The 25,045-nt window shown below is 34.9% G+C and overlaps 4 protein-coding genes and 2 long non-coding RNA genes across 6 annotated transcripts; all 6 read left to right on the forward strand.

The window, feature by feature from the left end:
- The first annotated feature begins 6,317 nt into the window (after positions 1–6,317).
- LOC145036779 (uncharacterized) lies at positions 6,318–7,168 on the forward strand. Its single transcript, XM_078985260.1, has one exon. It carries the CDS (start codon positions 6,439–6,441, stop codon positions 6,904–6,906), a length of 468 nt encoding a protein of 155 aa, XP_078841386.1. The 5' UTR covers positions 6,318–6,438; the 3' UTR covers positions 6,907–7,168.
- On the forward strand, positions 6,745–11,230 carry LOC145036778 (serine/threonine-protein kinase/endoribonuclease IRE1a-like). Its single transcript, XM_078985259.1, has 8 exons — positions 6,745–6,859; positions 7,536–7,693; positions 8,274–8,505; positions 8,591–9,870; positions 9,969–10,141; positions 10,223–10,469; positions 10,536–10,839; positions 10,938–11,230. The coding sequence occupies exons 2-8, from the start codon at positions 7,551–7,553 to the stop codon at positions 11,073–11,075; spliced, it is 2,517 nt and encodes an 838-aa protein (XP_078841385.1). The 5' UTR covers positions 6,745–6,859; positions 7,536–7,550; the 3' UTR covers positions 11,076–11,230.
- A 2,589-nt stretch (positions 11,231–13,819) lies between these two features.
- LOC145036781 (uncharacterized) lies at positions 13,820–14,314 on the forward strand. Its single transcript, XR_013678544.1, has 3 exons — positions 13,820–13,918; positions 14,010–14,153; positions 14,234–14,314. It is a non-coding gene; the product is annotated as an uncharacterized LOC145036781 (long non-coding RNA).
- Positions 14,315–14,322: 8 nt separating this feature from the next.
- LOC145036780 (uncharacterized) lies at positions 14,323–14,905 on the forward strand. Its single transcript, XM_078985261.1, has 3 exons — positions 14,323–14,593; positions 14,676–14,747; positions 14,839–14,905. The coding sequence occupies exons 1-3, from the start codon at positions 14,381–14,383 to the stop codon at positions 14,896–14,898; spliced, it is 345 nt and encodes a 114-aa protein (XP_078841387.1). The 5' UTR covers positions 14,323–14,380; the 3' UTR covers positions 14,899–14,905.
- Positions 14,906–15,522: 617 nt separating this feature from the next.
- On the forward strand, positions 15,523–16,430 carry LOC145033744 (uncharacterized). The gene is made up of 3 exons (XR_013677682.1): positions 15,523–15,590; positions 15,665–15,844; positions 15,946–16,430. It is a non-coding gene; the product is annotated as an uncharacterized LOC145033744 (long non-coding RNA).
- A 1,300-nt stretch (positions 16,431–17,730) lies between these two features.
- On the forward strand, positions 17,731–18,763 carry LOC145035650 (uncharacterized). Its single transcript, XM_078984159.1, has 2 exons — positions 17,731–18,316; positions 18,387–18,763. Exons 1-2 carry the CDS (start codon positions 17,731–17,733, stop codon positions 18,761–18,763), a joined length of 963 nt encoding a protein of 320 aa, XP_078840285.1.
- Positions 18,764–25,045: the final 6,282 nt, after the last annotated feature.

Raw genomic sequence — 25,045 nt, forward strand, 5'->3', positions numbered from 1 at the left:
AAATGGTGAAACAAATGACAGACACGAGACCAAAATGATCCAGCACGAACTTGTGGGGGACCCGGTGGAAAATCCACCTCTACAGTTGTAATCCAAGCTTGAACCAAAGCGACCTCCTCTGCGTTCCTCCATATACGTGGTGAGTCCATAATTGCAAGGAGGGAAGTAATAGAATACAATTACAACGGATATTGAAATCTATTTATAACGACTCCTTACTTTCCTGGTGCAATGAGTTGTCAACTCAAACTGCAATGTATTGTTTTGTCATTCAACCGGGGATGAATTGTCAACTCGAACAGTGATCTGTTGTGTTATAAGTATAGTACACTGCATTCCTCAGTTAATTTTGACTATGAATTGCAGACATATTAGAAGTTTGGACTGCGATTTTGTGTAGAAACTACTATAAATTGACCATAAGTTACATGCAAAACGTTATTAAATTAACCAATATAGTTGTTCAAATATTGTTTTTTAGATTCTACCCTCTTTGTTTCAATCCAAATGACTTCTATATCATGGAGCAATGAAGAGTTCTTGGTTCTTACACATGCTTATATTCATGTGTACGAGACAAGCAAGTTGAATGATCCAATGTTTTGGAGCCGTCTAACAAATATTTTCAATGCTGAAAACCGAATGGCTACAAGAAACGATCGTGACGAACTAGACATCTTAGCAAGATGGTATGAAATGAAAACCGAAGTTCTATTATTCAACGATCTTTATACCAAAATTGACGACACCCGTTTAAATGCTACTGAGGATGTCATCTTGGAAGTTGCTAAGGAGGAATACAAGTCATTAAGTAACGGGTTGGAATTCCAGTTTGAAGCCCCTTGGAATATTTTGAAATATATCCCGTTTGTTTAAAATCTATTTTAGTTTATTATTTGAGTACTAGGTTATTTTCATGTACTAGGTTATTTTCATGTATTTCGTATGTAATTCGTATGTATTTCATATGTTTAAAATATATTTTAGTTTAGTATGTGAGAAACTCGTATGATTAAGTTGAGTTAATATATTTTAGTTTATTATGTGAGAAACTCGTATGATTAACTTGAGTTAATAAATGGTCATTGCATTAGTTATCAAAATATATTAGAATACATTAGTAACAAGATTCCATGAACCATTAAAACATCACAACAGTTACATGAAAAAAACGACATAATACGAACAAAGCATTAACGTAAAACACAAGTCAATGGCTTATTCTTAACACAAATTAGAGCGGTCTACTTGAAATACTGTTTATCTCTAACAACCTTCCAAACTTCCTCATATTCGAAGTCTCTGCCGTCATGCTCAAAGATGTAAAACTCTGTAACAACTTCCAAGAACTCTTCTTCGTCACGACAACGAACATTGTTACGTTTCGCATAACTACATGCTCGATTGAACCATGTCACTTCCTCCTTTACATCCGTCCACTTAGTAACAACATCTGATTTTTCTCTTTTTTGCCCTTCTCCCATCTCATGGTTAAACAAAGATGTGATGCGACTCCATTCATCACCAATTAGGCAATGCGGGGGAGCAAGTAACGGTTCACCATCCTTAACACTTAGCCAGCACCGTGTTAGAACTAACACCTCGTTTGTCGTCCATGGCCTTTCAGAATTGGAACCAGGTACTTCATTCGAAGAACTTGCTGCATTCGACGACATTTCTAATAATGGGAATTCGTTTTGTTTAGGTGATTTGGGTGTTTGGTTTATAGATCTTAAACATCTATTTATATAAATAAATAGACTATGAAATAATACTTTGACTACGAAATGGTTATATTTGGACTACGAATTTCAGCTTTATGCAGTGTTTTGTCATGTCAAACTGTCTAGTCATTTCAAAGTTGGACTTCTCATTACTGTCTAGTATGTATAAATACCACTTATCGCTCCAGTTTAATACAACAACGATTTTATTATGAGTTCCTCACACAAATTCGAAATTTGCTCATGCAACGAAGTAGATTGTTACTACTGTGATTCGGTAGACCCTTTTTTTACACCCTCTTCAGCCGGGTCATATATGTCACATGAAAATTTTGAAGAATTAAAGAAGGCTGAAGCACAACAAGAAGAGGACAAAGAGTCATCCCGACTTCTCACTCAACTTGCTAATGATATAGGTTCGGAATGCAAACAAGCTGAAGAATGGATTGACCTCAATAAAAACAAAATCAAAGAGCATAAAGATTGGATAAAAAAGAGTAAGAAGGCAATCAAAACGACTGAAAAACGGCTTGCTGAGAAGGATGAGCACTTGATACACATTATGGTAAAAAAGGATCGTTTCGAAGACAAAATGAGAATTAGGGATGACTATATAACAATGGAGAAAGAGAAGTACCCGTTGCAGTTCCCTGAGTTTAAAAATTAGTTATAAAGTTGTTGTAATATTATCATGAAACAGATTAGGTTGCCAAAGGATCGTTTGTTGTTTTTTTTTTTAAATAACATGTTGTAACTGTTAAAATAAATCTGCAAACTATATTTTATAATATAAAGGCTTCATTCATTGTTATAATCAACAAACTTAACTAAAATATGAAAGCATAGCAATGTCTTGTAAGAGTTAATAAAAATATTACAATACATAATAAGCTAACAACTCGTCATTACTCTTAATTTCAAGGTTGTTTTATATCAAAATCAGCGTTATGGGTTTGTGAGCAACCCGCTGAACCACCAATATTATATGTCATTTCTGCAGTAGAAATTATGTGACCTGCTCTGCTACCAGACGCCCTTCCAGTACAATTATTTCTCGTGTGTCCTAGTTGACCACATGTAGAACACTCTTTTATAATTGGACCCTCGCCTTGGGATGGAATGCGGTCTGTGTTTCTTGGCCTGCCTGGCTGACGTTTATCCATTATAGGTGGCTTAACAATCATCAAATCATCGGGGATCTCCCATTCGGATGGCTTCGGCAGAGGGTTTATTGATTCCTCATATGTTTTCCTCAGTGTTTCGGTAAAGTAAGCATTTAATGCAAACCTCGAGCAGTCTTGATAATTGTTCACTGTTAAACATCTTATGACATGACCACAAGGTATCCCATCAAGTTGCCAATGCCTACATGTACATGTCATATGTTGAAAATCAACAATCACATTTTGTGCCCCCTTTTTGACCTCGCATTTCGTATTTGAGATCATGCGAACATCCCATTTGGTAAAAATTTTCTTGTTTTCTTTTACAACTTCATCCGCCCAAGGGATAAGTGTTGTTGTTGCTTCCGCTAAAAAAACAGCCAAAATGAAGAAGTTAAAATCAATAACATCGAAACTAATAAAACATTAATATTACAAATTTACGTAATACCTGCAAAGTTACGTCTTTGAAACCACCATTGTTGCATTGTAGCACGAAAAAAATCAATCAACATAAGTATTGGCACCTTACGTGCGTGTCTAGATAATGCATTTATAGACTCCGCACTGTTGGACGACATAAGATTGTATCGGTTCCCTTTAAAATGTGCCCTTGACCAGGTTTCTGGATTTATACTTTTAAGTACTCCCATACTGGTTCTTTTGTCTTTTTCATAACATCCATGGCAGCATCAAAAGCATCAACTGTGTACGCCCTACACGCCTCCCAAAAAATTCCTTTAACCGTCTTACTCTTGCCGAATCTAGATACTATGTTGAAATACAAATGGACACCACATATTCCATGATGAGCGTGAGGAAAAATGTTGGCAACAGATGTTGCTATAGATGGAGACCTATCAGATATAATTGTAAGCTCCTGCATATTTCCTATGCAATCACGTAATTTTTGAAAAAACCATGTCCAAGAATCAGTACACTCATTTTTGCATATACCATATGCAACCGGTAATATTTGATTTTGTCCGTCCTTAGTAACTGCAAGTAGCATGGTACCTTTGAACTCGCCCTTTAGGTGAGCTCCATCTACTACTAGGGTCGGCTTACAAAAATTGACAAAAGCTCGTACCTACAATACATTGTATATCTATTCAAATACACCAAAATAAATATTAAAAAAAAATTAGGACATGATAATACTAATCGAGCAACCGAGTGCGACGTACAAAAACTCAAACCGATCATCAGCATCTGTTTTAATATGTGTGACAGTACCCGGATTATGTTTGGCCAAGTTGTGACAATACGCCGGAAGTTTGGTAAAAGAATCCTTTTTCGTACCCCTTAACGACAACAATGCATATTGCTTCGCACGCCATGCCTGATGGTATGAGATATTGATATTCAATTGAGCATTCATATCATTAACAATTTCTTTTCCCCGATAAACTCTACTATAGTCTTCAGCCAAAACATCAGCAACATATTCACCCAAAACATATTTGTTTGCTTGTCGATGATTAGGTTGCAACAATGTTGAAGAACATGTGTGTACATCAACAAATTTATTCACTTGGAAAAGTCCATCAGCATTTTTAATTGCTTTTGCTCTTAGTAACCAAGAACAATTTTTCGAAACACACACAACTTCATACCTTGATTTGGTGGATCTACTTGTCCTCGTCTGGAAACCTTCTCGAAGACATTTTTTACCAATACAACGCTTTAAAAGTTCTTTGTTTTTAAATATACTCTCACATTGAATCTTTTGAAGATTAATGTCTACCATCTGTGTTGGGATATCTTCATTATTATCAACTGGCCATGCTGGTACAGGGGGCATACCGTGAAAAAGGTTATCGGGATACTTAGCTTTAACTTTATCACCCAACTCATCTTTGGAATTACTTTGTAGCTCGGTTATATCTAAACATACATCACCAACATCAACATAATGCCCGTAAACATGATTTTTTTCATTTTTTTGAGTTGAATTTTTTTTCTTTTTAGTTTTATCTACCACACGCCTATTCATAAGTTTAACTTCTTGTTCGGCAACATCATCACAACGACCACCAACATGATTAAGATATGTACCAACATCATCATCACCAACATACTTGTAATTCTCGGGATCCACATAGTGAATAGGTGAATAACTAACATTAACATTTTCAGCAACACTGTGAAACTGAGGTACACTAGGAGTATTGAAAGTACCTATCGGATCGTTGCTCCCTTTAAAACTGCATAAATTACCAACAACTTCGTTTCCAATTTCACCGCCCCCATTAACCTCCTCAACTTCATCAACCACCACAAACACTTTCACAGCCCTTCCTCCACTACATTTGATTACGTTTATCAACATTCTAACATCCACGTCTTCAACTATAGCTATATAATAATTTAATTCAGGATGGTGGAAACGAAGACTAATTCTATATTTGTCTAACAAACCAATTTTGCTTCTTACCAAAGATACAAAATCACTATAACTAATATACTCAGAAAATATCAAAGCAAGTTCAGAAATACCTCCATGTGGACATATGTATTCCAGATTAGTTTCATTAACTTGCCATCTCCCACCCGTTACAAGACAAACCAAATATTCAATCATTTTTTGAGCAAATTGTAGAGATAGAGAGTATTTCACAAACAAATAACAACCAAAATGATATTTTTTCTACAAAAGTTTTTATATAGCAAAACCCATTTCGTAGTCAAACCAACTCATTCCATAGTCAAACTTAAAAAAAAAATAAATAAAATAAAATAAAATAAAAAAAATTGCATGATTTCGCAGATAGGATCCGAGGATTTCGCAGATGGGACCTTCTCCATCTGCGAAATTACCCCTATTTATACCGAAAAAATTTAAAAAAAAAAAAAAAAATTCTCATCTACGAAAGTACAAATGCCTGAAGCACAGCTGTGCTTCAGGCACTTGTACTTTCGCAGATGGGACCTTCTCACCTGCGAAATGGGTGGCTAAATATGTAATCCCGATTTTTTTTGGCTATTTTTGTAATGCAATTAGTGTAATTGGCTATTTTTGTCATTTTCTCTAAAATCATTTTAGCCCGAGCCCGAATGTGCATAATACCAATCCAAATTCCAATGGACCTAAAGAAGAAGAAGAAGAAAAAAAAAACCCCGATTAAACACTTATGGAGGCGCTCGGCCCAAACTACCAAAAGCCGAAAATAGAATTCAGTCGACAGTCGACACTCCTCGATACGGCGGCGATCTTCGTCTTCGCTCAAGCAAATCTCCTTCTCCATTGTTGATCATTTCAAGGTATTATTCATGCTATCTCTCTCTATACAAGAATTGGCACAAGATCTGTATACACTCTAATTGTCTGAATAATTTTATTTATTCTTCCACGTGGAACCATATGTTTAGATGCAAATCCCTAATTCAATCAGACTTTTCGACTCGTTCACACTCCACTCACACTCCACAACAAGCACATACATCATTCTGTTATCCTTCTCTTTTAATTTCTTCATCTCGTAGTTTAGCGTTTAGGTTTTTTCGTTTTACTGTTCCAATTTTTATGTTCTTGTTCGGGTTGTAGTTAAATGGCGTCCCTGAAGGAAATTCTAACGCGTCGGCCAGTGGCGGCGACAGTCCGTCTCACCATCCCAGCCGGCGGAGCAAGACCTGGACCACCGGTAGGTCCGGCTGTAGGTCAGTACAAAGTTAACCTAATGGCGTTCTGCAAGGACTTCAACGCTCGCACACAGAAATACAAATCGGAAGCTCCAATCGCTGCTACTGTGACTGTTTTCAAAGACAATACTTTTGAATTGAGCGTTCGTTCTCCTTCAGTCACCTGGTTTCTAAAAAAAGCCGCCGGAATTGACTCCGGGAGTGGACGTGCAGGTCATGTTGTTGCATCAACCCTAACCCTAAAACACATCTATGAAATCGCAAAGGTGAAGCAAGCAGATCCGTATTGTCAGTACATGTCCTTGGAGGCGATTTCAAAATCAATTATAGGTACAGCTAAATCTATGGGGATTAAGGTTGAAAAGGAGTTGGATTGATGATGAATCTTGAAATCTTGATTAATGAATGTTAGATTTTTGTAGACTAGTGTACTTGAGATGATATCTGGATTTGAGTATTTGAAAATTGCTTTGAAAAACTGCATAAAATCTTCGTGTTTGAAGTTGTTTAAAGGTTTTCCTGTGTTGAAAGGTGAAACTTGAAGCCTGTGATTTCATATATCTTGCAATCTTTGTATAGTCTTTTGTTTTAACTTGTGGAAAAGTGATTATTGCAATCGACGTTTAAATTCTTGTGAAATTTTTGTATGTTGAAACATCTGCAAATGTGATGGTTTAACAGAAAACCAGTATCTCTGTTGCTTAGGTTTTGTTGAAATGGATATGATAGATTTAATTAGTTGGTTGATTGTACAATTAGTAAATGCTTAATAGGAAAATGAAATGACTTAGATGGGTAAAAATCTTTTCCAAATGGTCAAAAAACATCATTAAACTTATTTTTTTTCTTGTTATATCATATAACTTCGAATATTCCTCCGGCAATCCTTCGTTCCCTGCATATCCTTCATAGTCGTCTTACGAAGTTGAATTTTTACCCTAAATCATTATGATTTGGTAGCAAATTGAGTTCAATTCACAATCAATCCAACCCTGTTTGCTATCAGAATCAATCGCAATCGATGAATTACGCCTTGATCCGCTATTTATTTGCCGATTTCTTGCTCTTTTTGCTGTTGTTTGGATCGATTGACAGCGTTCAAAACTTGGAAATCTCGAAAGTCAATCAAGCACCGGCTAGGCGGTCTCTGTTATCTTTTCCGGAGTAAGTTTTCTCCTTTTTTACTCGTTAATTTGAGGTTGTTGATGAACAGTTTCTTCTCATGCATGTACACATGGCTGCCTGCTGCCATTCTGTTTTCCCTCTTTATCAAGGTGAAGATCTGTATATCGATCCATGCTGCTGCCATGTAGTTTGGGTTCTGTAAATTTTGCTCTTTCGGTTGAACTGAAGTATTACCATGAATTTTGTTCTCAACTTCAGCTTGGCTCGATTTTGGTCCCATATTACTTATTATAACTCCAATTTCCCCTTATTTGTTGGAATGGGCAATTCTATGCAATTCACAATGGTTCCTTTGCAATAAACTTGTAACTATGAATGTTATAATTGCTTACTCTCACATACTCTACACAGGGTTTGCTCTTCATTCTAACAAGTGCAAAGGCTTTTTTAATTAAGGTTCAGGATTTTACCACAATTAACCAAGATAAACATGATCTTACATAAGCAGAGTGCTGCACTCAACATAATTTTGCAAATTTATGATATTAGGGTACTTTTTTTGTAGTATCATTTGAAGTAATTCTCTTTCATGCACTTACATACCTCTCTCTCCAAACAGTAATCATGACACTGCCCTTGTTGCTGCATTGGATGGTACAATCAATTTGGTGTATCGTGATTCTGGGAGGATAATTTGGTCATTTGCATCAGGATCTCCAATCTACTCTTCATACCAGGCTTCTACCAGCCATGATGATGATAAGGAAAGTGCACCTGTGCCTGAAGGCAGTTATTATGTAGACTGTGGGGATGATTGGAAGCTGTATGCACACACAGATCTTGGCAAAGTGGTAAATTTCTGAAACTTTACTCTTGCTACCAATATCAACAATGTACTTTATTATTCAATTTCAACTACCTATTTGTAACTTACAGAGTATGGATATGACCATGGAGGAATTCATCAGAATCATGCCACACGTATCAGAGGATGGAGGAGTTATTCTTGGATCCAAAAAAACTACTGCATTTGTAGTTGATGCTAACACTGGAAGGTTAATACGTGTTCATCACAGCTCATCAACCAATGAACACTCAAATTTCATCTTCCAAAAAACCACCATGAAAAATGAAAAGTCAACTATGGTCAATGAAAAACCTGATAAACAATTCTCCTTCACAAGAACAGATTACTTACTCACATCATTTGCTGCAAATTCTGACAAAGTTCTATGGAATGTGACTGTAGCAGACATTGATGTTGCTTTACTTTGTCAAGAACCTCCAAATAAAATCATTCGTCCGTCTTTACCTCTCCCAAATAATCTTCGCTCAAAATCCAGTGTTGACTTTGACTTTGACTTTGACTTTGACTTCAACATGCCCTTGTCATGCCAGTCAAAAGCTGTTGTCCATAGGCTACGTACATCTCATAAGCTTGGTTCTTATAAAATCCATGGAAAACAAGCAGAAAAAAAAGTTCCAATCCTTCTACTCCCTCAAAATAAACCTTTACTACCCAATTCAAACAATAACCTTGACACCCAAAACCCCGAAATCCCTAGTCAACAAGATGTGAAAAAAGTCAACTTTCTTTCCGAAGGGCGAATGGCGTTTGTTGTAATTTTCATTCTGATTATTGCCATTGGTGGTCTTATGTATCGCCATCATACCATAATGGCTGCAATGTTGAAACAAAAACCTTCCTCTTCTTCTAGAAGGAAGAGGCATAGGAAACAAGGAAGGATTTATGCCAATGAAGATGGAAATGTTGATAGTGAAAGAAATCCAGTGCTAAATTTTAATCATTTAATCGAATGTGACACAGAAGGGCGTTCTATAGGCAAACTATTTGTGTCAAATAAAGAAATTGCAAAGGGTAGTAATGGAACAGTTGTTCTTGAAGGGGTATACGAAGGTCGTAAGGTTGCTGTGAAACGCCTCGTGAGGGCCCACCATGATGTTGCATTTAAAGAAATTCAAAATCTTATTGCTTCTGATCAACATCCAAATATTGTTAGGTGGTATGGAGTGGAATATGATCATGATTTTGTTTATCTTTCTTTGGAGCGTTGTGCTTGTAGCCTTTATGATTTAATTCAAATGAAGAAAGGGGGTTTAGAATTAGATTCAATCAATCGTGACATCATCATGCATGATGTTCATTTATGGAAACCAAATGGATACCCTTCGCCTATTTTGTTAAAATTGATGAGGTACATGTACATCCAACCATTTATAACAACAACATTGTACTTTATTTACATGTGTTACTTTATTTATATCTTTACTTTGATGTTTATTATTATTATAGGGATATAGTATCTGGGCTTGTTCATTTGCATGAATTAGGGATCATTCATCGGGATTTAAAGCCACACAATGTGTTAATAGTCAAAGAAAAATCAATATGTGGGAAGCTTTCTGACATGGGAATTAGCAGACGCCTCGTTGGCGACATGTTGTCATTAGGACTCCATGCTACTGGTAAGAAGATAAAACCAACTTAATTACAAAAACCGGGCTGTTTTTGACACGTTGTAAATTGTTACGGGTTATTTTCGTCAGGTTCCGGAAGTTCAGGGTGGCAAGCACCCGAACAACTTCTTCATGGACGCCAAACACGTGCGATAGATTTGTTCAGTTTAGGTTGTGTCCTGTTTTTCTGCATGACATGTGGCAGACACCCATTTGGTGATCATCTTGAACGTGATGTGAATGTGGTCAAAAACCGAGTCAACCTTTTTTTAGTTCGACATATTCCGGAAGCTTTTGACCTCTTCTCTAGATTACTAAACCCTAACCCTGAACTCAGGTAAAGTTATAAAATTACAATTTCAGTCCTCTGACGTTTTAAATTAATAAAGAATTTGCATTGTAGGCCAAGGGCTGTGGATGTGTTGCATCATCCTTTGTTTTGGGATTCCGAGGTGAGAATGTCGTTTCTAAGGGATACTAGTGATCGGGTGGAATTGGAAGACCGGGAATGTGATTCCGTTCTTCTTAGGGAATTGGAAAGTAAAGGTTCGGTGGCTTTGGGTGGAAAATGGGATGAAAAGATGGAACCGGAATTCATCAATAACATTGGTCGGTATAGGCGGTATAAATACAACGGTGTGCGTGACTTGCTTCGCGTCATTCGAAATAAATTAAATCATTACCGCGAATTACCCAAAGAAATTCAGGTTCGATTTTCTCAACATACAGAACGTTATCACTTTTTTTTTATTGACAGGACAGGTTGTACTGTGTTAATGATTGTTTTGATGATTATTGGACACAGGAATTGTTGGGAGGTGTACCGGAGGGGTTTAATGATTATTTTGGGAGTCGGTTCCCGAAGCTGTTGATGGAGGTGTACAATGTCATGTACCATTATTGTAAGGATGAAGAATGGTTCTATAAGTACTTGGAGCATTAATTATGTATTGTGTTTGTGGCAACTCTTTTAAGTTGTTTATATTTATGTATAAATCTATTTCATAGTGGTTGTTTATGTAAATATGATATATGTAATATATAGTAATGTATGATATACATCAATATTAATATATATGAATCTTTATTGTATGGAAATGCTCTTTTTCTTTCAATATTTTACAATATTAGTTGTTTAATTTCTTAATAATACCATATGACCTGATGTTATCAAATACAATGTTTTCACAGAAAAAGTATGTTTATCATTTTGAAATATCTTGATCTAAAAAACTATAACAAAGATGAAATTGTTTAAGGGAATATGTGGATGTATATTTTTGTAATTGTTATTTCATCGTAGTAATAATCAATTTTAACTATTTGGTTGACTATATTTTACTTATTTTCGGATCAAATTTTCAATTTTATAACTGTAACGAAATTATCCATATATTAGTATTTTATTTACGAGTTCTCTTAACCTGCTAGTTTTGAGAGACTTCTTTAACTTGCACTTCACACCTTTAAAATTATTTTCCCAAAAGTATTTTTTTTAATCAATTTATACATCAGTATTTTATTTATAAGAATTTTTTAAATAATCAAACGCTATCCCCTATAGGCCTATATCATATTTGATTACAACTAGTTATTTATTTTTATTTTTTCCATATCAAATAACTATATTATCGTGAATAAGTATTAAATTTTAATTATTCGACATAAAATCATTTTAGCCCGAATGTGCATAATACCAATCCAAATTCCAATGGACCTAAAGAAGAAGAAGAAGAAAAAAAACCCCGATTAAACACTTATGGAGGCGCTCGGCCCAAACTACCAAAAGCCGAAAATAGAACTCAGTCGACAGTCGACACTCCTCGATACGGCGGCGATCTTCGTCTTCGCTCAAGCAAATCTCCTTCTCCATTGTTGATCATTTCAAGGTATTATTCAAGCTATCTCTCTCTATACAAGAATTGGCACAAGATCTGTATACACTCTAATTGTCTGAATAATTTTATTTATTCTTCCACCTGGAACCATATGTTTAGATGCAAATCCCTAATTCAATCGCTATGCTATTAAAAATCAGACTTTTCGACTCATTCACACTCCACAACAAGCACATAAAAACGGTTTTTTTTTTTTTTTTCATTTTCACCATTCTCTACACAAAAACTCTCTCTAACTTTGGGCTTCTCTCGGAATTTTGGCTAGTTTTTGAAGAAAATGGAGGATTATGTCAACAATCCCGCAAATATGGTTAGATTTTAACTCTTTTAATGTTTAAAGTTATTTTTTTTTTTATCAATTGTTGTATTATTTAGTGTTAAAAAAGGGTAATTTTGTTGTGTTTGATAGTTTTAGTATATTTTTAGTATACTTGAAGTTTAAATGCAAGTAGAGACAAGTAGAGACTGCGTGGATAATGTTTACAATTTGTTATTTTTGTAGTTTTTTTAGTTGTTGTATAATTGTTTATAACCTGAAATCTTGTAAATTTTTATCCTATAATTGTTTATATAAACTGTATATATATTTGTCGTATAACATTTGTATAAGTTGAAAATTTGTCGTATATATATTGTTAGAAATTGTTTTTATTTGTCGTATAAGTTGAAAAATTTGTATAAAGTAGTCGTATAACTTGCAAAATTATTAGTTTGGTTGTCGTTTTATTTTTAAATTTTTTTGTTTATATGGTTATGGTTATATAATGTTAGTTTTAATTAGAAAGATAAAAATTGTTTACATATTTGTCGTTTAAGTTGAAAATTTGTTTAAGTTGAAAATATGTTTAAGTTGAAAATATTTATATAATTATGTATGATATTGTGATCTATCGTAAATATATTTGTTGTATAACTTGGAAAATTGTTTATATATGTGTATGTTATTGTTTTTTATCGGAAATATATATATTAGTAATTAAGAAAGTATTTGCAGTTCGTAATATATTTAAAAAAAAGTATATTTTTTAGTTATCTAATTTGTTTTTGTGTTTTTTTTTTGCAGCATGATTTTAGTTTAATGAATACGAAAGCCTTTGCGAACCTAAAAGGCTCTGGCGGTAACATATGGGAAGTCTTTGAAGTTTTAGATGATGCCCGACGTGCTATTTTCAGAAATACCGTCTTTGGCTATTTTATTGATGTCCCTCGTTTACAAGGGGACGCTTTATTGTTTCATAAAATGTTCCTTCATCAGATCCGGCCGGACCCTGTTTTATCTCCAGATGGAATAAAACGTTTATATTTTCGAGTAGGCAATACCAAAATGGTTTATGGGCCGGAAGAGTTTTGTTTGATTACCGGCTTCAATTTTGGGGAGTATCCAAAAAACATTGGGAGAAAAGGGTCGGAAAAATTAATAAGCAGTAAAAAAAGATGTTTACTGCGTGAACGGCTATTTCCGGACCATACTAATAGTTCGGTGAAAATCGGCGACCTGAAAATTTTAATTTTAAATCAAACATTCCTAGCACTTGACGACCTTGATGCAGTTAGAGTATGTTTGATATACATTTTGTGTGAAGGTTTTTTGGGCAAAGAAGTTAACGATCGGGTGCCACAAGATTGGTTTTTGTTGGCTGAGAATTTGGATCTCTGGAATAGGTATATTTTCTTTACGTTAAAAGTTCTATTTTATTAAAGTTATAATTTATATAATAATGAATTTTGTTTTTTTTGTTTTGTTAGCTTCGCTTGGGGTAGCTATCTATGGGATTTTACTTATGTTGACCTTGAGGATACGTGGAGTAAGATACATCATTATTTATCACTTCCTCAGCGTGGTCAAACTTTAAAGTATTCCGTCTCAGGATTTACGGCTCCAATTAGGGTATAAAAATTTTCTTATATTTATATTGTTTTATTGTTATATTTTTTATTTTAATTTTAACTTTTATTACTGTTATTGTACAAAATTGTAGATATGGATATATGAGATGATTCCGGCTATTCGTGCATGTGGATTTGCATTGAGAAAAAATAAAGACTTGCCTCGGATGAAAAGATGGAGCGGAACAAAAAAATTGAAATGGGTTGACGTGAACAAGATTTGGTCAAAGATGCAGGTTTAAAAATATTTCGTTTATTATTAATAAAGTTGATTATTATAGTTTTATATGCATTTTTAATATGTCAAATTTTTTAGGAGGGGCTACCACCAAGACAAAACATGTTACCGGGTGATGGTGAGATGACATCTTTTTATTATATGTCATTTCAAGAGTATGTAGGGAAAGCAGTTCCATCCCCAGTACGGGACCATTTTAGGAGACAAGACGAATCTTCGTCTAGTATGTCGTCCAGTGGTCGCTCTCATGGTAGAGGTCGGGGCAGTGGGAAACACAAGCTAGACGAGTTGTTGAAACGGGTACATGCACTGGAGCAGCATGTGTTTATGAACCGACAACCTACAGAGGTTTTTGTTGAAGAAGTGAATAATGAACAATTTTGGAACGACATTTTTTTTGAGGAACCGACAGTGTCACAAAGAAATTATGATGAACAGGTTAGTTACACGCTACATTATTTATTAAATTTTATTAACATATATGAATACCTGTGTTCATATTTTATATTTGAAAATATAGGTTGTGCAAGATGAAGTGATGAATAAAAACAATACAACTCAAAATGTTTTTGGTGATACTCAAGACGACAAGGTTGTTATAGATGTTACCTTTACGATTTTAATAATTACTTTTTAATAAAGTGTATTTTGTTATTAAGTAAAAAGTTATATTTTTAATGTAGGTGTTGGAGGAGAGTACTCAGTATGCGGGGAACAAATTTGATGATGTGTGTGTGATGTAAACGATTATAGTGAAGTTAAAGAGGTTATTATATAGTTACATTAATATTATATTAATATTTTGTTTATTTAGATATTATTGCTTATTAAATTATGTGTATTTCGTTATTAAGTATAAAGTATTATCTTTAATGTAGGAGTGGGAGGAGAGGAATGACAATGCATGGAACAAATTTGATGATGATGTGCCGGATGAAGACGAACTAATAGTAACGGGAAATGTAGATTATTTTCATGATGATGATGATGACAAAGAAGTTACACCCGATAAACCTAGGAGTCGAAAACCATCACAATTTTTATGCACTCCTTACACCGAGGTATTCGTTTTATTTATAAACTGATGATTTTATGTTTATGTGAATTATCTATGTTTATGTGAATTATCTGAAAGATATACATTTAAACATATGAATATTGTTTTTAGTTGCACACGACACCGAAACAAAAAAGAAGAACAAAAAAGAAGGTTGGTACGAAATCAACATGCCCCGTTCCTCCTCCACTTTTTGGTGTTGCTCATGACTTCTCCATGTTGCGCCTGCAACCTTACGTAGCAGGCGGTGAGGATGTCATCCAAAATTATGTATTGCATTCATACGATGTGCAGCATCGTTTGTTTAATTTCGTGTTAGATAGAGATTTTTGGAGCTCATTGTTTAGGCATACACACGACGGATGGTTGGAGTCAGCGGTAAATAAATTGTTAATTAATTCTTTTAAAAGTTAATTGTTTTTTAGTCAATAACAAAAGTATCATGTGTGCAGCATATAACCATTTGGTACCGACTTTTGATGGAGAGACGGTTAGAGAGCGACCGACATACAATAATGCCTCCAAATTTTTTTGTTTCTCATGCTTTGGAAGAAGGACAGGACTGGAGGGCGTTTATGGCTGGTATTGCTACATACCTGAACTTCATGGTTGCTTGGTGGGATGTTGATACGGTAAACTTAATAGTTTATATTGAAAATAATATCGTTTTTTTTGTTATGTATTTGTATTGTGATGTAAATAAACATAATTTTATTTTCTGATCCTTATACAGGTCTTATTGCCGATTCATTCATCCCCTAATCATTGGCTATTTGGGGAACTACGATTAGCGTCAATGGAAGTGCATATTTATGACAGTCTTGGTAGAGGTGCTTATGAAAAATTCCAATCCGAAGGAATCTTTTCCAAATTTGAACGTCGGGTGGCAAATTATTTGGACAAGATTAAGTATTGGGCGCGGAGGAACATCCCAAGGATTCCATTGAATATGCAATTCATTTATGAAGAAAACGTTCCCCAACAAAGTAGTCATTTGGGAGATTGCGGTGTATTTCTTTGTATGTTTATGGAGCAATTGGTTTCAGGTCAACCAATACGTGTTCTTATTGACCCAAAGAACGCAGCTTTAGAGTTCCGTCTCCGGATGGCAAAAATTATTTGGGGGTCTAGTCTTGCTCCTCTGTAGTTGGATTATATAAATGTATAAATAATTTAATGTTGGATTTCATTATTAGTTAATCTTTAGAGTTTACTCAACGGATGACAAAAAATATAACGTTACGACAATTACAACAATTTAATGACCTACTAATTACTTATCAATAAATTTAACATAAGAACGACCACAACATTTGTTTTAACGTTACAAATACAACAATTTATTGACTAACAACTTCAAAACCATAAAAACAATATTGAAAAGCTTACAACTTGTAAACAAGAACTGCCAAGAACAACACCCAACTACAAACCAACGCTATCTTTAACTTCTTATTTTCTGATTGAAAGAGCTTATTAGAGTTAGCTACTTTAGCTATTACCATAGAAGATTGGTCCTTCTCTTCATCAACCCAACTGATAAACCCGCATTTTGGTCCCTGTTAAATTTAATATCCACAGTAAGAAAATAAATTTGTGTGATGTAAACACGAGGGTTTAAATTTGAATGACGGTAAGAACATGATACCAAATACGGGCAAGCGTAGAACAATCTTCCTGGGTTTTTAGCTGTACCCGAAATCCTAACGATACGTTCTCCTCCACAATTGCAGTATGCCATTAGCCTTCTTATTCTTTTAAATCGGAGTTACTTTCTCAGTTAAATTTTTTCATAATGAGTGACACCCATTTATAGAATAAATCATATTACAGACAATTCTTTTTTACTATGAAATGAACTGGTTTGACTATGAATTCAAAAAGTTCAACTATGGAATGCAGACAAGTACATTCTGTAGTATTGTCATGTCGGTCAGTGAAATTTGACTATGAAATGAACCGGTTTGACTATGAATTCAAAAAGGTCAACTATGAAATGCAGACAAGTACATTCTGTAGTATTGTCATGCCGGTCAGTGAAATTTGACTATGAAATGAACTGGTTTGACTATGAATTCAAAAAGGTCAACTACGAATTTAAAAGGTTAAACTATGAATTTTGATCAGTAGAGATACAATATCTTCTATTTATAATTCCATTAGTGTGATCATTGTAGAGCACAATTATCGGTATTGAAAATGAGTAGTCACAGCCAAAGAACCTTTTCTCAACTACCAATTTTCTTGCATAACCTTCAAAGAACAAATCCTAATACCTTCACAACCATTAAGAAAACCGATAGCAACCGCTTTCAATTCTGTTTTGTGGCTTTGGGTTGCGTGGTATAACATTCTTCTTTTATTGAGTTATACAATATTTCATGGTAATGTATGTCGATTAGTTCTTACATAACACTAATATGTGTTCGTTTTTATGTAGATTCGTACCTTCCTTAGGTGCATGATACCGCTGATATATGTGGGTTATTTACCCCTTCTTGGGAGCTTTCTGACAACAATGTACTTCGCAGTGGCTTTAGATGGAAATCATGAGCCACTGCTCTTAGCACTTGGTTTGGGAACCTTACAGTGTGAAGAATCATGGAGATGGTTCATGATGAGGTTAAGAGATTGTTTAGGTGAGGACACAGAGGTTGGTTTCATAAGCAACATGTGTGATAACATAGACTTTGGTGTTGACAGTGCCTACCCGGATTCCTATCATGGATATTGTCCTAAAGATATAGCTCGAAAGATACGTGAGTCTATCGGACATAACAATACGGAAGTCGAATCGATGTTTTGGAAGTCATGCCATGCATATAGCGTTGATGAATTTTACTTGTGTTTCGAAAGGTTGCAAAGTACATGTAGGCAACCACCTTTCTACACCTTGCTTATGAGTCCAATTTACTGGCTTGACGATATACCGATTTCAAAATGGACAAGAGCATTTTTCCCAAAAATACGTTACAATGTTAAATCGATTGACGTCCCTGAAATTTTGCAAATTATATCCTCACGTGAGTTTCCTATAACAACGATAATTGAGTTAACCACAACGTCGATAAAATCAAAGTATGCTGATAGGGCCGAACTAGCTGGTAAGGGAGATTGTTATATTTTGTTTTTTTTATTGTGCTGCTATTTTTATTAAAATATCAAATTTTACAGGGAGGTTGTCTGGTGGGTTGACCCCTTACGTTGAGAGTAAGGTTCAAAAAAGTCTCAACAAGTCTTACAATTGTAATGCAAAACGTTTGTATGGGGATACATTTGAAGTCCATGACACTTTTGCCACCAGCAACGTACAACTTGAACGAAGGGTATGTAGTTGTGGTAAATGGCAAAAAAGAGGTATACCATGTGGCCACGCTATAGCATGTCTAAGAACTCGTACATCTGAGTCCATTCAGAGAATGGTTGAATACAAGTTCACTAATTATGTGTATCGAGTTGCATATGGATCTGAGTTGGTGAATGGTATACCATCATATGAGCATTGGGAAATACCAAATGAAACGGTGGTCTTGTTACCTCCCTCAATGTAGTAGTTATTCATGTAGCACATTTATGTTTTATGTAGTATTATGTATTAGTTTTTTATGTACTCCGTTTTTATTTTACTGCTGTGTTACGTATTAGTTATCCATGTACCCAATTTATTTTTTATGTCGTATTATGTGTTAGTTATTTATGTACCCCGGTTTTATTTTATTGCTTTCTAAATATTGGCTATTGAGGGAACAACATACATTACAAGAAATGGACGTTTATTAAATAGTAACGACTAGACACATACAACAACAAGCAACTTAAATAACGAAAAACAATTAACTTAACCAACATGCATATTAAAAATAAGGGACATTCTTTAAAACATTCCATGCATCTAAGTGGGTAAACTCGCTACCATCGTATTGAAAGCGGTATAGTTCCAAAGCCACCTGCCGTAGAATGTCTTCATCCGTATTTGCATGTTCGTTATCCAACTCGTTATAAATACGTTGAAATTGTTTCACCTTCATTTTCATATCCAGAAGCTTCGCTTTGACATCTCTTCTTCTTCGATATTGAGTGCGGTTCATTAAATGGTGAAACAAATGACAGACACGAGACCAAAATGATCCAGCACGAACTTGTGGGGGACCTGGTGGAAAATCCACCTCTACAGTTGTAATCCAAGCTTGAACCAAAGCGACCTCCTCTGCGTTCCTCCATATACGTGGTGAGTCCATAATTGCAAGGAGGGAAGTAATAGAATACAATTACAACGGATATTGAAATCTATTTATAACGACTCCTTACTTTCCTGGTGCAATGAGTTGTCAACTCAAACTGCAATGTATTGTTTTGTCATTCAACCGGGGATGAATTGTCAACTCGAACAGTGATCTGTTGTGTTATAAGTATAGTACACTGCATTCCTCAGTTAATTTTGACTATGAATTGCAGACATATTAGAAGTTTGGACTGCGATTTTGTGTAGAAACTACTATAAATTGACCATAAGTTACATGCAAAACGTTATTAAATTAACCAATATAGTTGTTCAAATATTGTTTTTTAGATTCTACCCTCTTTGTTTCAATCCAAATGACTTCTATATCATGGAGCAATGAAGAGTTCTTGGTTCTTACACATGCTTATATTCATGTGTACGAGACAAGCAAGTTGAATGATCCAATGTTTTGGAGCCGTCTAACAAATATTTTCAATGCTGAAAACCGAATGGCTACAAGAAACGATCGTGACGAACTAGACATCTTAGCAAGATGGTATGAAATGAAAACCGAAGTTCTATTATTCAACGATCTTTATACCAAAATTGACGACACCCGTTTAAATGCTACTGAGGATGTCATCTTGGAAGCTGCTAAGGAGGAATACAAGTCATTAAGTAACGGGTTGGAATTCCAGTTTGAAGCCCCTTGGAATATTTTGAAATATATCCCGTTTGTTTAAAATCTATTTTAGTTTATTATTTGAGTACTAGGTTATTTTCATGTACTAGGTTATTTTCATGTATTTCGTATGTAATTCGTATGTATTTCATATGTTTAAAATATATTTTAGTTTAGTATGTGAGAAACTCGTATGATTAAGTTGAGTTAATATATTTTAGTTTATTATGTGAGAAACTCGTATGATTAACTTGAGTTAATAAATGGTCATTGCATTAGTTATCAAAATATATTAGAATACATTAGTAACAAGATTCCATGAACCATTAAAACATCACAACAGTTACATGAAAAAAACGACATAATACGAACAAAGCATTAACGTAAAACACAAGTCAATGGCTTATTCTTAACACAAATTAGAGCGGTCTACTTGAAATACTGTTTATCTCTAACAACCTTCCAAACTTCCTCATATTCGAAGTCTCTGCCGTCATGCTCAAAGATGTAAAACTCTGTAACAACTTCCAAGAACTCTTCTTCGTCACGACAACGAACATTGTTACGTTTCGCATAACTACATGCTCGATTGAACCATGTCACTTCCTCCTTTACATCCGTCCACTTAGTAACAACATCTGATTTTTCTCTTTTTTGCCCTTCTCCCATCTCATGGTTAAACAAAGATGTGATGCGACTCCATTCATCACCAATTAGGCAATGCGGGGGAGCAAGTAACGGTTCACCATCCTTAACACTTAGCCAGCACCGTGTTAGAACTAACACCTCGTTTGTCGTCCATGGCCTTTCAGAATTGGAACCAGGTACTTCATTCGAAGAACTTGCTGCATTCGACGACATTTCTAATAATGGGAATTCGTTTTGTTTAGGTGATTTGGGTGTTTGGTTTATAGATCTTAAACATCTATTTATATAAATAAATAGACTATGAAATAATACTTTGACTACGAAATGGTTATATTTGGACTACGAATTTCAGCTTTATGCAGTGTTTTGTCATGTCAAACTGTCTAGTCATTTCAAAGTTGGACTTCTCATTACTGTCTAGTATGTATAAATACCACTTATTGCTCCAGTTTAATACAACAACGATTTTATTATGAGTTCCTCACACAAATTCGAAATTTGCTCATGCAACGAAGTAGATTGTTACTACTGTGATTCGGTAGACCCTTTTTTTACACCCTCTTCAGCCGGGTCATATATGTCACATGAAAATTTTGAAGAATTAAAGAAGGCTGAAGCACAACAAGAAGAGGACAAAGAGTCATCCCGACTTCTCACTCAACTTGCTAATGATATAGGTTCGGAATGCAAACAAGCTGAAGAATGGATTGACCTCAATAAAAACAAAATCAAAGAGCATAAAGATTGGATAAAAAAGAGTAAGAAGGCAATCAAAACGACTGAAAAACGGCTTGCTGAGAAGGATGAGCACTTGATACACATTATGGTAAAAAAGGATCGTTTCGAAGACAAAATGAGAATTAGGGATGACTATATAACAATGGAGAAAGAGAAGTACCCGTTGCAGTTCCCTGAGTTTAAAAATTAGTTATAAAGTTGTTGTAATATTATCATGAAACAGATTAGGTTGCCAAAGGATCGTTTGTTGTTTTTTTTTTTAAATAACATGTTGTAAATGTTAAAATAAATCTGCAAACTATATTTTATAATATAAAGGCTTCATTCATTGTTATAATCAACAAACTTAACTAAAATATGAAAGCATAGCAATGTCTTGTAAGAGTTAATAAAAATATTACAATACATAATAAGCTAACAACTCGTCATTACTCTTAATTTCAAGGTTGTTTTATATCAAAATCAGCGTTATGGGTTTGTGAGCAACCCGCTGAACCACCAATATTATATGTCATTTCTGCAGTAGAAATTATGTGACCTGCTCTGCTACCAGACGCCCTTCTAGTACAATTATTTCTCGTGTGTCCTAGTTGACCACATGTAGAACACTCTTTTATAATTGGACCCTCGCCTTGGGATGGAATGCGGTCTGTGTTTCTTGGCCTGCCTGGCTGACGTTTATCCATTATAGGTGGCTTAACAATCATCAAATCATCGGGGATCTCCCATTCGGATGGCTTCGGCAGAGGGTTTATTGATTCCTCATATGTTTTCCTCAGTGTTTCGGTAAAGTAAGCATTTAATGCAAACCTCGAGCAGTCTTGATAATTGTTCACTGTTAAACATCTTATGACATGACCACAAGGTATCCCATCAAGTTGCCAATGCCTACATGTACATGTCATATGTTGAAAATCAACAATCACATTTTGTGCCCCCTTTTTGACCTCGCATTTCGTATTTGAGATCATGCGAACATCCCATTTGGTAAAAATTTTCTTGTTTTCTTTTACAACTTCATCCTCCCAAGGGGTAAGTGTTGTTGTTGCTTCCGCTAAAAAAACAGCCAAAATGAAGAAGTTAAAATCAATAACATCGAAACTAATAAAACATTAATATTACAAATTTACGTAATACCTGCAAAGTTACGTCTTTGAAACCACCATTGTTGCATTGTAGCACGAAAAAAATCAATCAACATAAGTATTGGCACCTTACGTGCGTGTCTAGATAATGCATTTATAGACTCCGCACTGTTGGACGACATAAGATTGTATCGGTTCCCTTTAAAATGTGCCCTTGACCAGGTTTCTGGATTTATACTTTTAAGTACTCCCATACTGGTTCTTTTGTCTTTTTCATAACATCCATGGCAGCATCAAAAGCATCAACTGTGTACGCCCTACACGCCTCCCAAAAAATTCCTTTAACCGTCTTACTCTTGCCGAATCTAGATACTATGTTGAAATACAAATGGACACCACATATTCCATGATGAGCGTGAGGAAAAATGTTGGCAACAGATGTTGCTATAGATGGAGACCTATCAGATATAATTGTAAGCTCCTGCATATTTCCTATGCAATCACGTAATTTTTGAAAAAACCATGTCCAAGAATCAGTACACTCATTTTTGCATATACCATATGCAACCGGTAATATTTGATTTTGTCCGTCCTTAGTAACTGCAAGTAGCATGGTACCTTTGAACTCGCCCTTTAGGTGAGCTCCATCTACTACTAGGGCCGGCTTACAAAAATTGACAAAAGCTCGTACCTACAATACATTGTATATCTATTCAAATACACCAAAATAAATATTAAAAAAAAATTAGGACATGATAATACTAACCGAGCAACCGAGTGCGGCGTACAAAAACTCAAACCGATCATCAGCATCTGTTTTAATATGTGTGACAGTACCCGGATTATGTTTGGCCAAGTTGTGACAATACGCCGGAAGTTTGGTAAAAGAATCCTTTTTCGTACCCCTTAACGACAACAATGCATATTGCTTCGCACGCCATGCCTGATGGTATGAGATATTGATATTCAATTGAGCATTCATATCATTAACAATTTCTTTTCCCCGATAAACTCTACTATAGTCTTCAGCCAAAACATCAGCAACATATTCACCCAAAACATATTTGTTTGCTTGTCGATGATTAGGTTGCAACAATGTTGAAGAACATGTGTGTACATCAACAAATTTATTCACTTGGAAAAGTCCATCAGCATTTTTAATTGCTTTTGCTCTTAGTAACCAAGAACAATTTTTCGAAACACACACAACTTCATACCTTGATTTGGTGGATCTACTTGTCCTCGTCTGGAAACCTTCTCGAAGACATTTTTTACCAATACAACGCTTTAAAAGTTCTTTGTTTTTAAATATACTCTCACATTGAATCTTTTGAAGATTAATGTCTACCATCTGTGTTGGGATATCTTCATTATTATCAACTGGCCATGCTGGTACAGGGGGCATACCGTGAAAAAGGTTATCGGGATACTTAGCTTTAACTTTATCACCCAACTCATCTTTGGAATTACTTTGTAGCTCGGTTATATCTAAACATACATCACCAACATCAACATAATGCCCGTAAACATGATTTTTTTCATTTTTTTGAGTTGAATTTTTTTTCTTTTTAGTTTTATCTACCACACGCCTATTCATAAGTTTAACTTCTTGTTCGGCAACATCATCACAACGACCACCAACATGATTAAGATATGTACCAACATCATCATCACCAACATACTTGTAATTCTCGGGATCCACATAGTGAATAGGTGAATAACTAACATTAACATTTTCAGCAACACTGTGAAACTGAGGTACACTAGGAGTATTGAAAGTACCTATCGGATCGTTGCTCCCTTTAAAACTGCATAAATTACCAACAACTTCGTTTCCAATTTCACCGCCCCCATTAACCTCCTCAACTTCATCAACCACCACAAACACTTTCACAGCCCTTCCTCCACTACATTTGATTACGTTTATCAACATTCTAACATCCACGTCTTCAACTATAGCTATATAATAATTTAATTCAGGATGGTGGAAACGAAGACTAATTCTATATTTGTCTAACAAACCAATTTTGCTTCTTACCAAAGATACAAAATCACTATAACTAATATACTCAGAAAATATCAAAGCAAGTTCAGAAATACCTCCCTGTGGACATATGTATTCCAGATTAGTTTCATTAACTTGCCATCTCCCACCCGTTACAAGACAAACCAAATATTCAATCATTTTTTGAGCAAATTGTAGAGATAGAGAGTATTTCACAAACAAATAACAACCAAAATGATATTTTTTCTACAAAAGTTTTTATATAGCAAAACCCATTTCGTAGTCAAACCAACTCATTCCATAGTCAAACTTAAAAAAAAAAATAATAAAATAAAATAAAATAAAAAAAATTGCATGATTTCGCAGATAGGATCAGAGGATTTCGCAGATGGGACCTTCTCCATCTGCGAAATTACCCCTATTTATACCGAAAAAATTTAAAAAAAAAAAAAA

Source organism: Lactuca saligna, chromosome 3, assembly GCF_052625555.1.
Source record: "Lactuca saligna cultivar CGN05327 chromosome 3, ASM5262555v1, whole genome shotgun sequence".
Taxonomy (NCBI): Eukaryota; Viridiplantae; Streptophyta; class Magnoliopsida; order Asterales; family Asteraceae; genus Lactuca; species Lactuca saligna.

What these genes read in the sequence shown, in the direction of transcription:
- LOC145036779 (XM_078985260.1), top strand. Translation starts at nt 6,439, where the DNA reads ATGGCGTCCCTGAAGGAAATTCTAACGCGTCGGCCAGTGGCGGCGACA.
- LOC145036778 (XM_078985259.1), top strand. Translation starts at nt 7,551, where the DNA reads ATGAATTACGCCTTGATCCGCTATTTATTTGCCGATTTCTTGCTCTTT. An exon ending in ATTAGGACTCCATGCTACTG is followed by an intron (nt 10,142 to 10,222) that starts GTAAGAAGATAA and finishes TATTTTCGTCAG; the next exon opens with GTTCCGGAAGTTCAGGGTGG. An exon ending in AATTACCCAAAGAAATTCAG is followed by an intron (nt 10,840 to 10,937) that starts GTTCGATTTTCT and finishes TATTGGACACAG; the next exon opens with GAATTGTTGGGAGGTGTACC.
- LOC145036780 (XM_078985261.1), top strand. Translation starts at nt 14,381, where the DNA reads ATGTCGTCCAGTGGTCGCTCTCATGGTAGAGGTCGGGGCAGTGGGAAA. An exon ending in AAAGAAATTATGATGAACAG is followed by an intron (nt 14,594 to 14,675) that starts GTTAGTTACACG and finishes TTGAAAATATAG; the next exon opens with GTTGTGCAAGATGAAGTGAT. An exon ending in GTGATACTCAAGACGACAAG is followed by an intron (nt 14,748 to 14,838) that starts GTTGTTATAGAT and finishes TTTTTAATGTAG; the next exon opens with GTGTTGGAGGAGAGTACTCA.
- LOC145035650 (XM_078984159.1), top strand. Translation starts at nt 17,731, where the DNA reads ATGTACTTCGCAGTGGCTTTAGATGGAAATCATGAGCCACTGCTCTTA. An exon ending in TGATAGGGCCGAACTAGCTG is followed by an intron (nt 18,317 to 18,386) that starts GTAAGGGAGATT and finishes CAAATTTTACAG; the next exon opens with GGAGGTTGTCTGGTGGGTTG.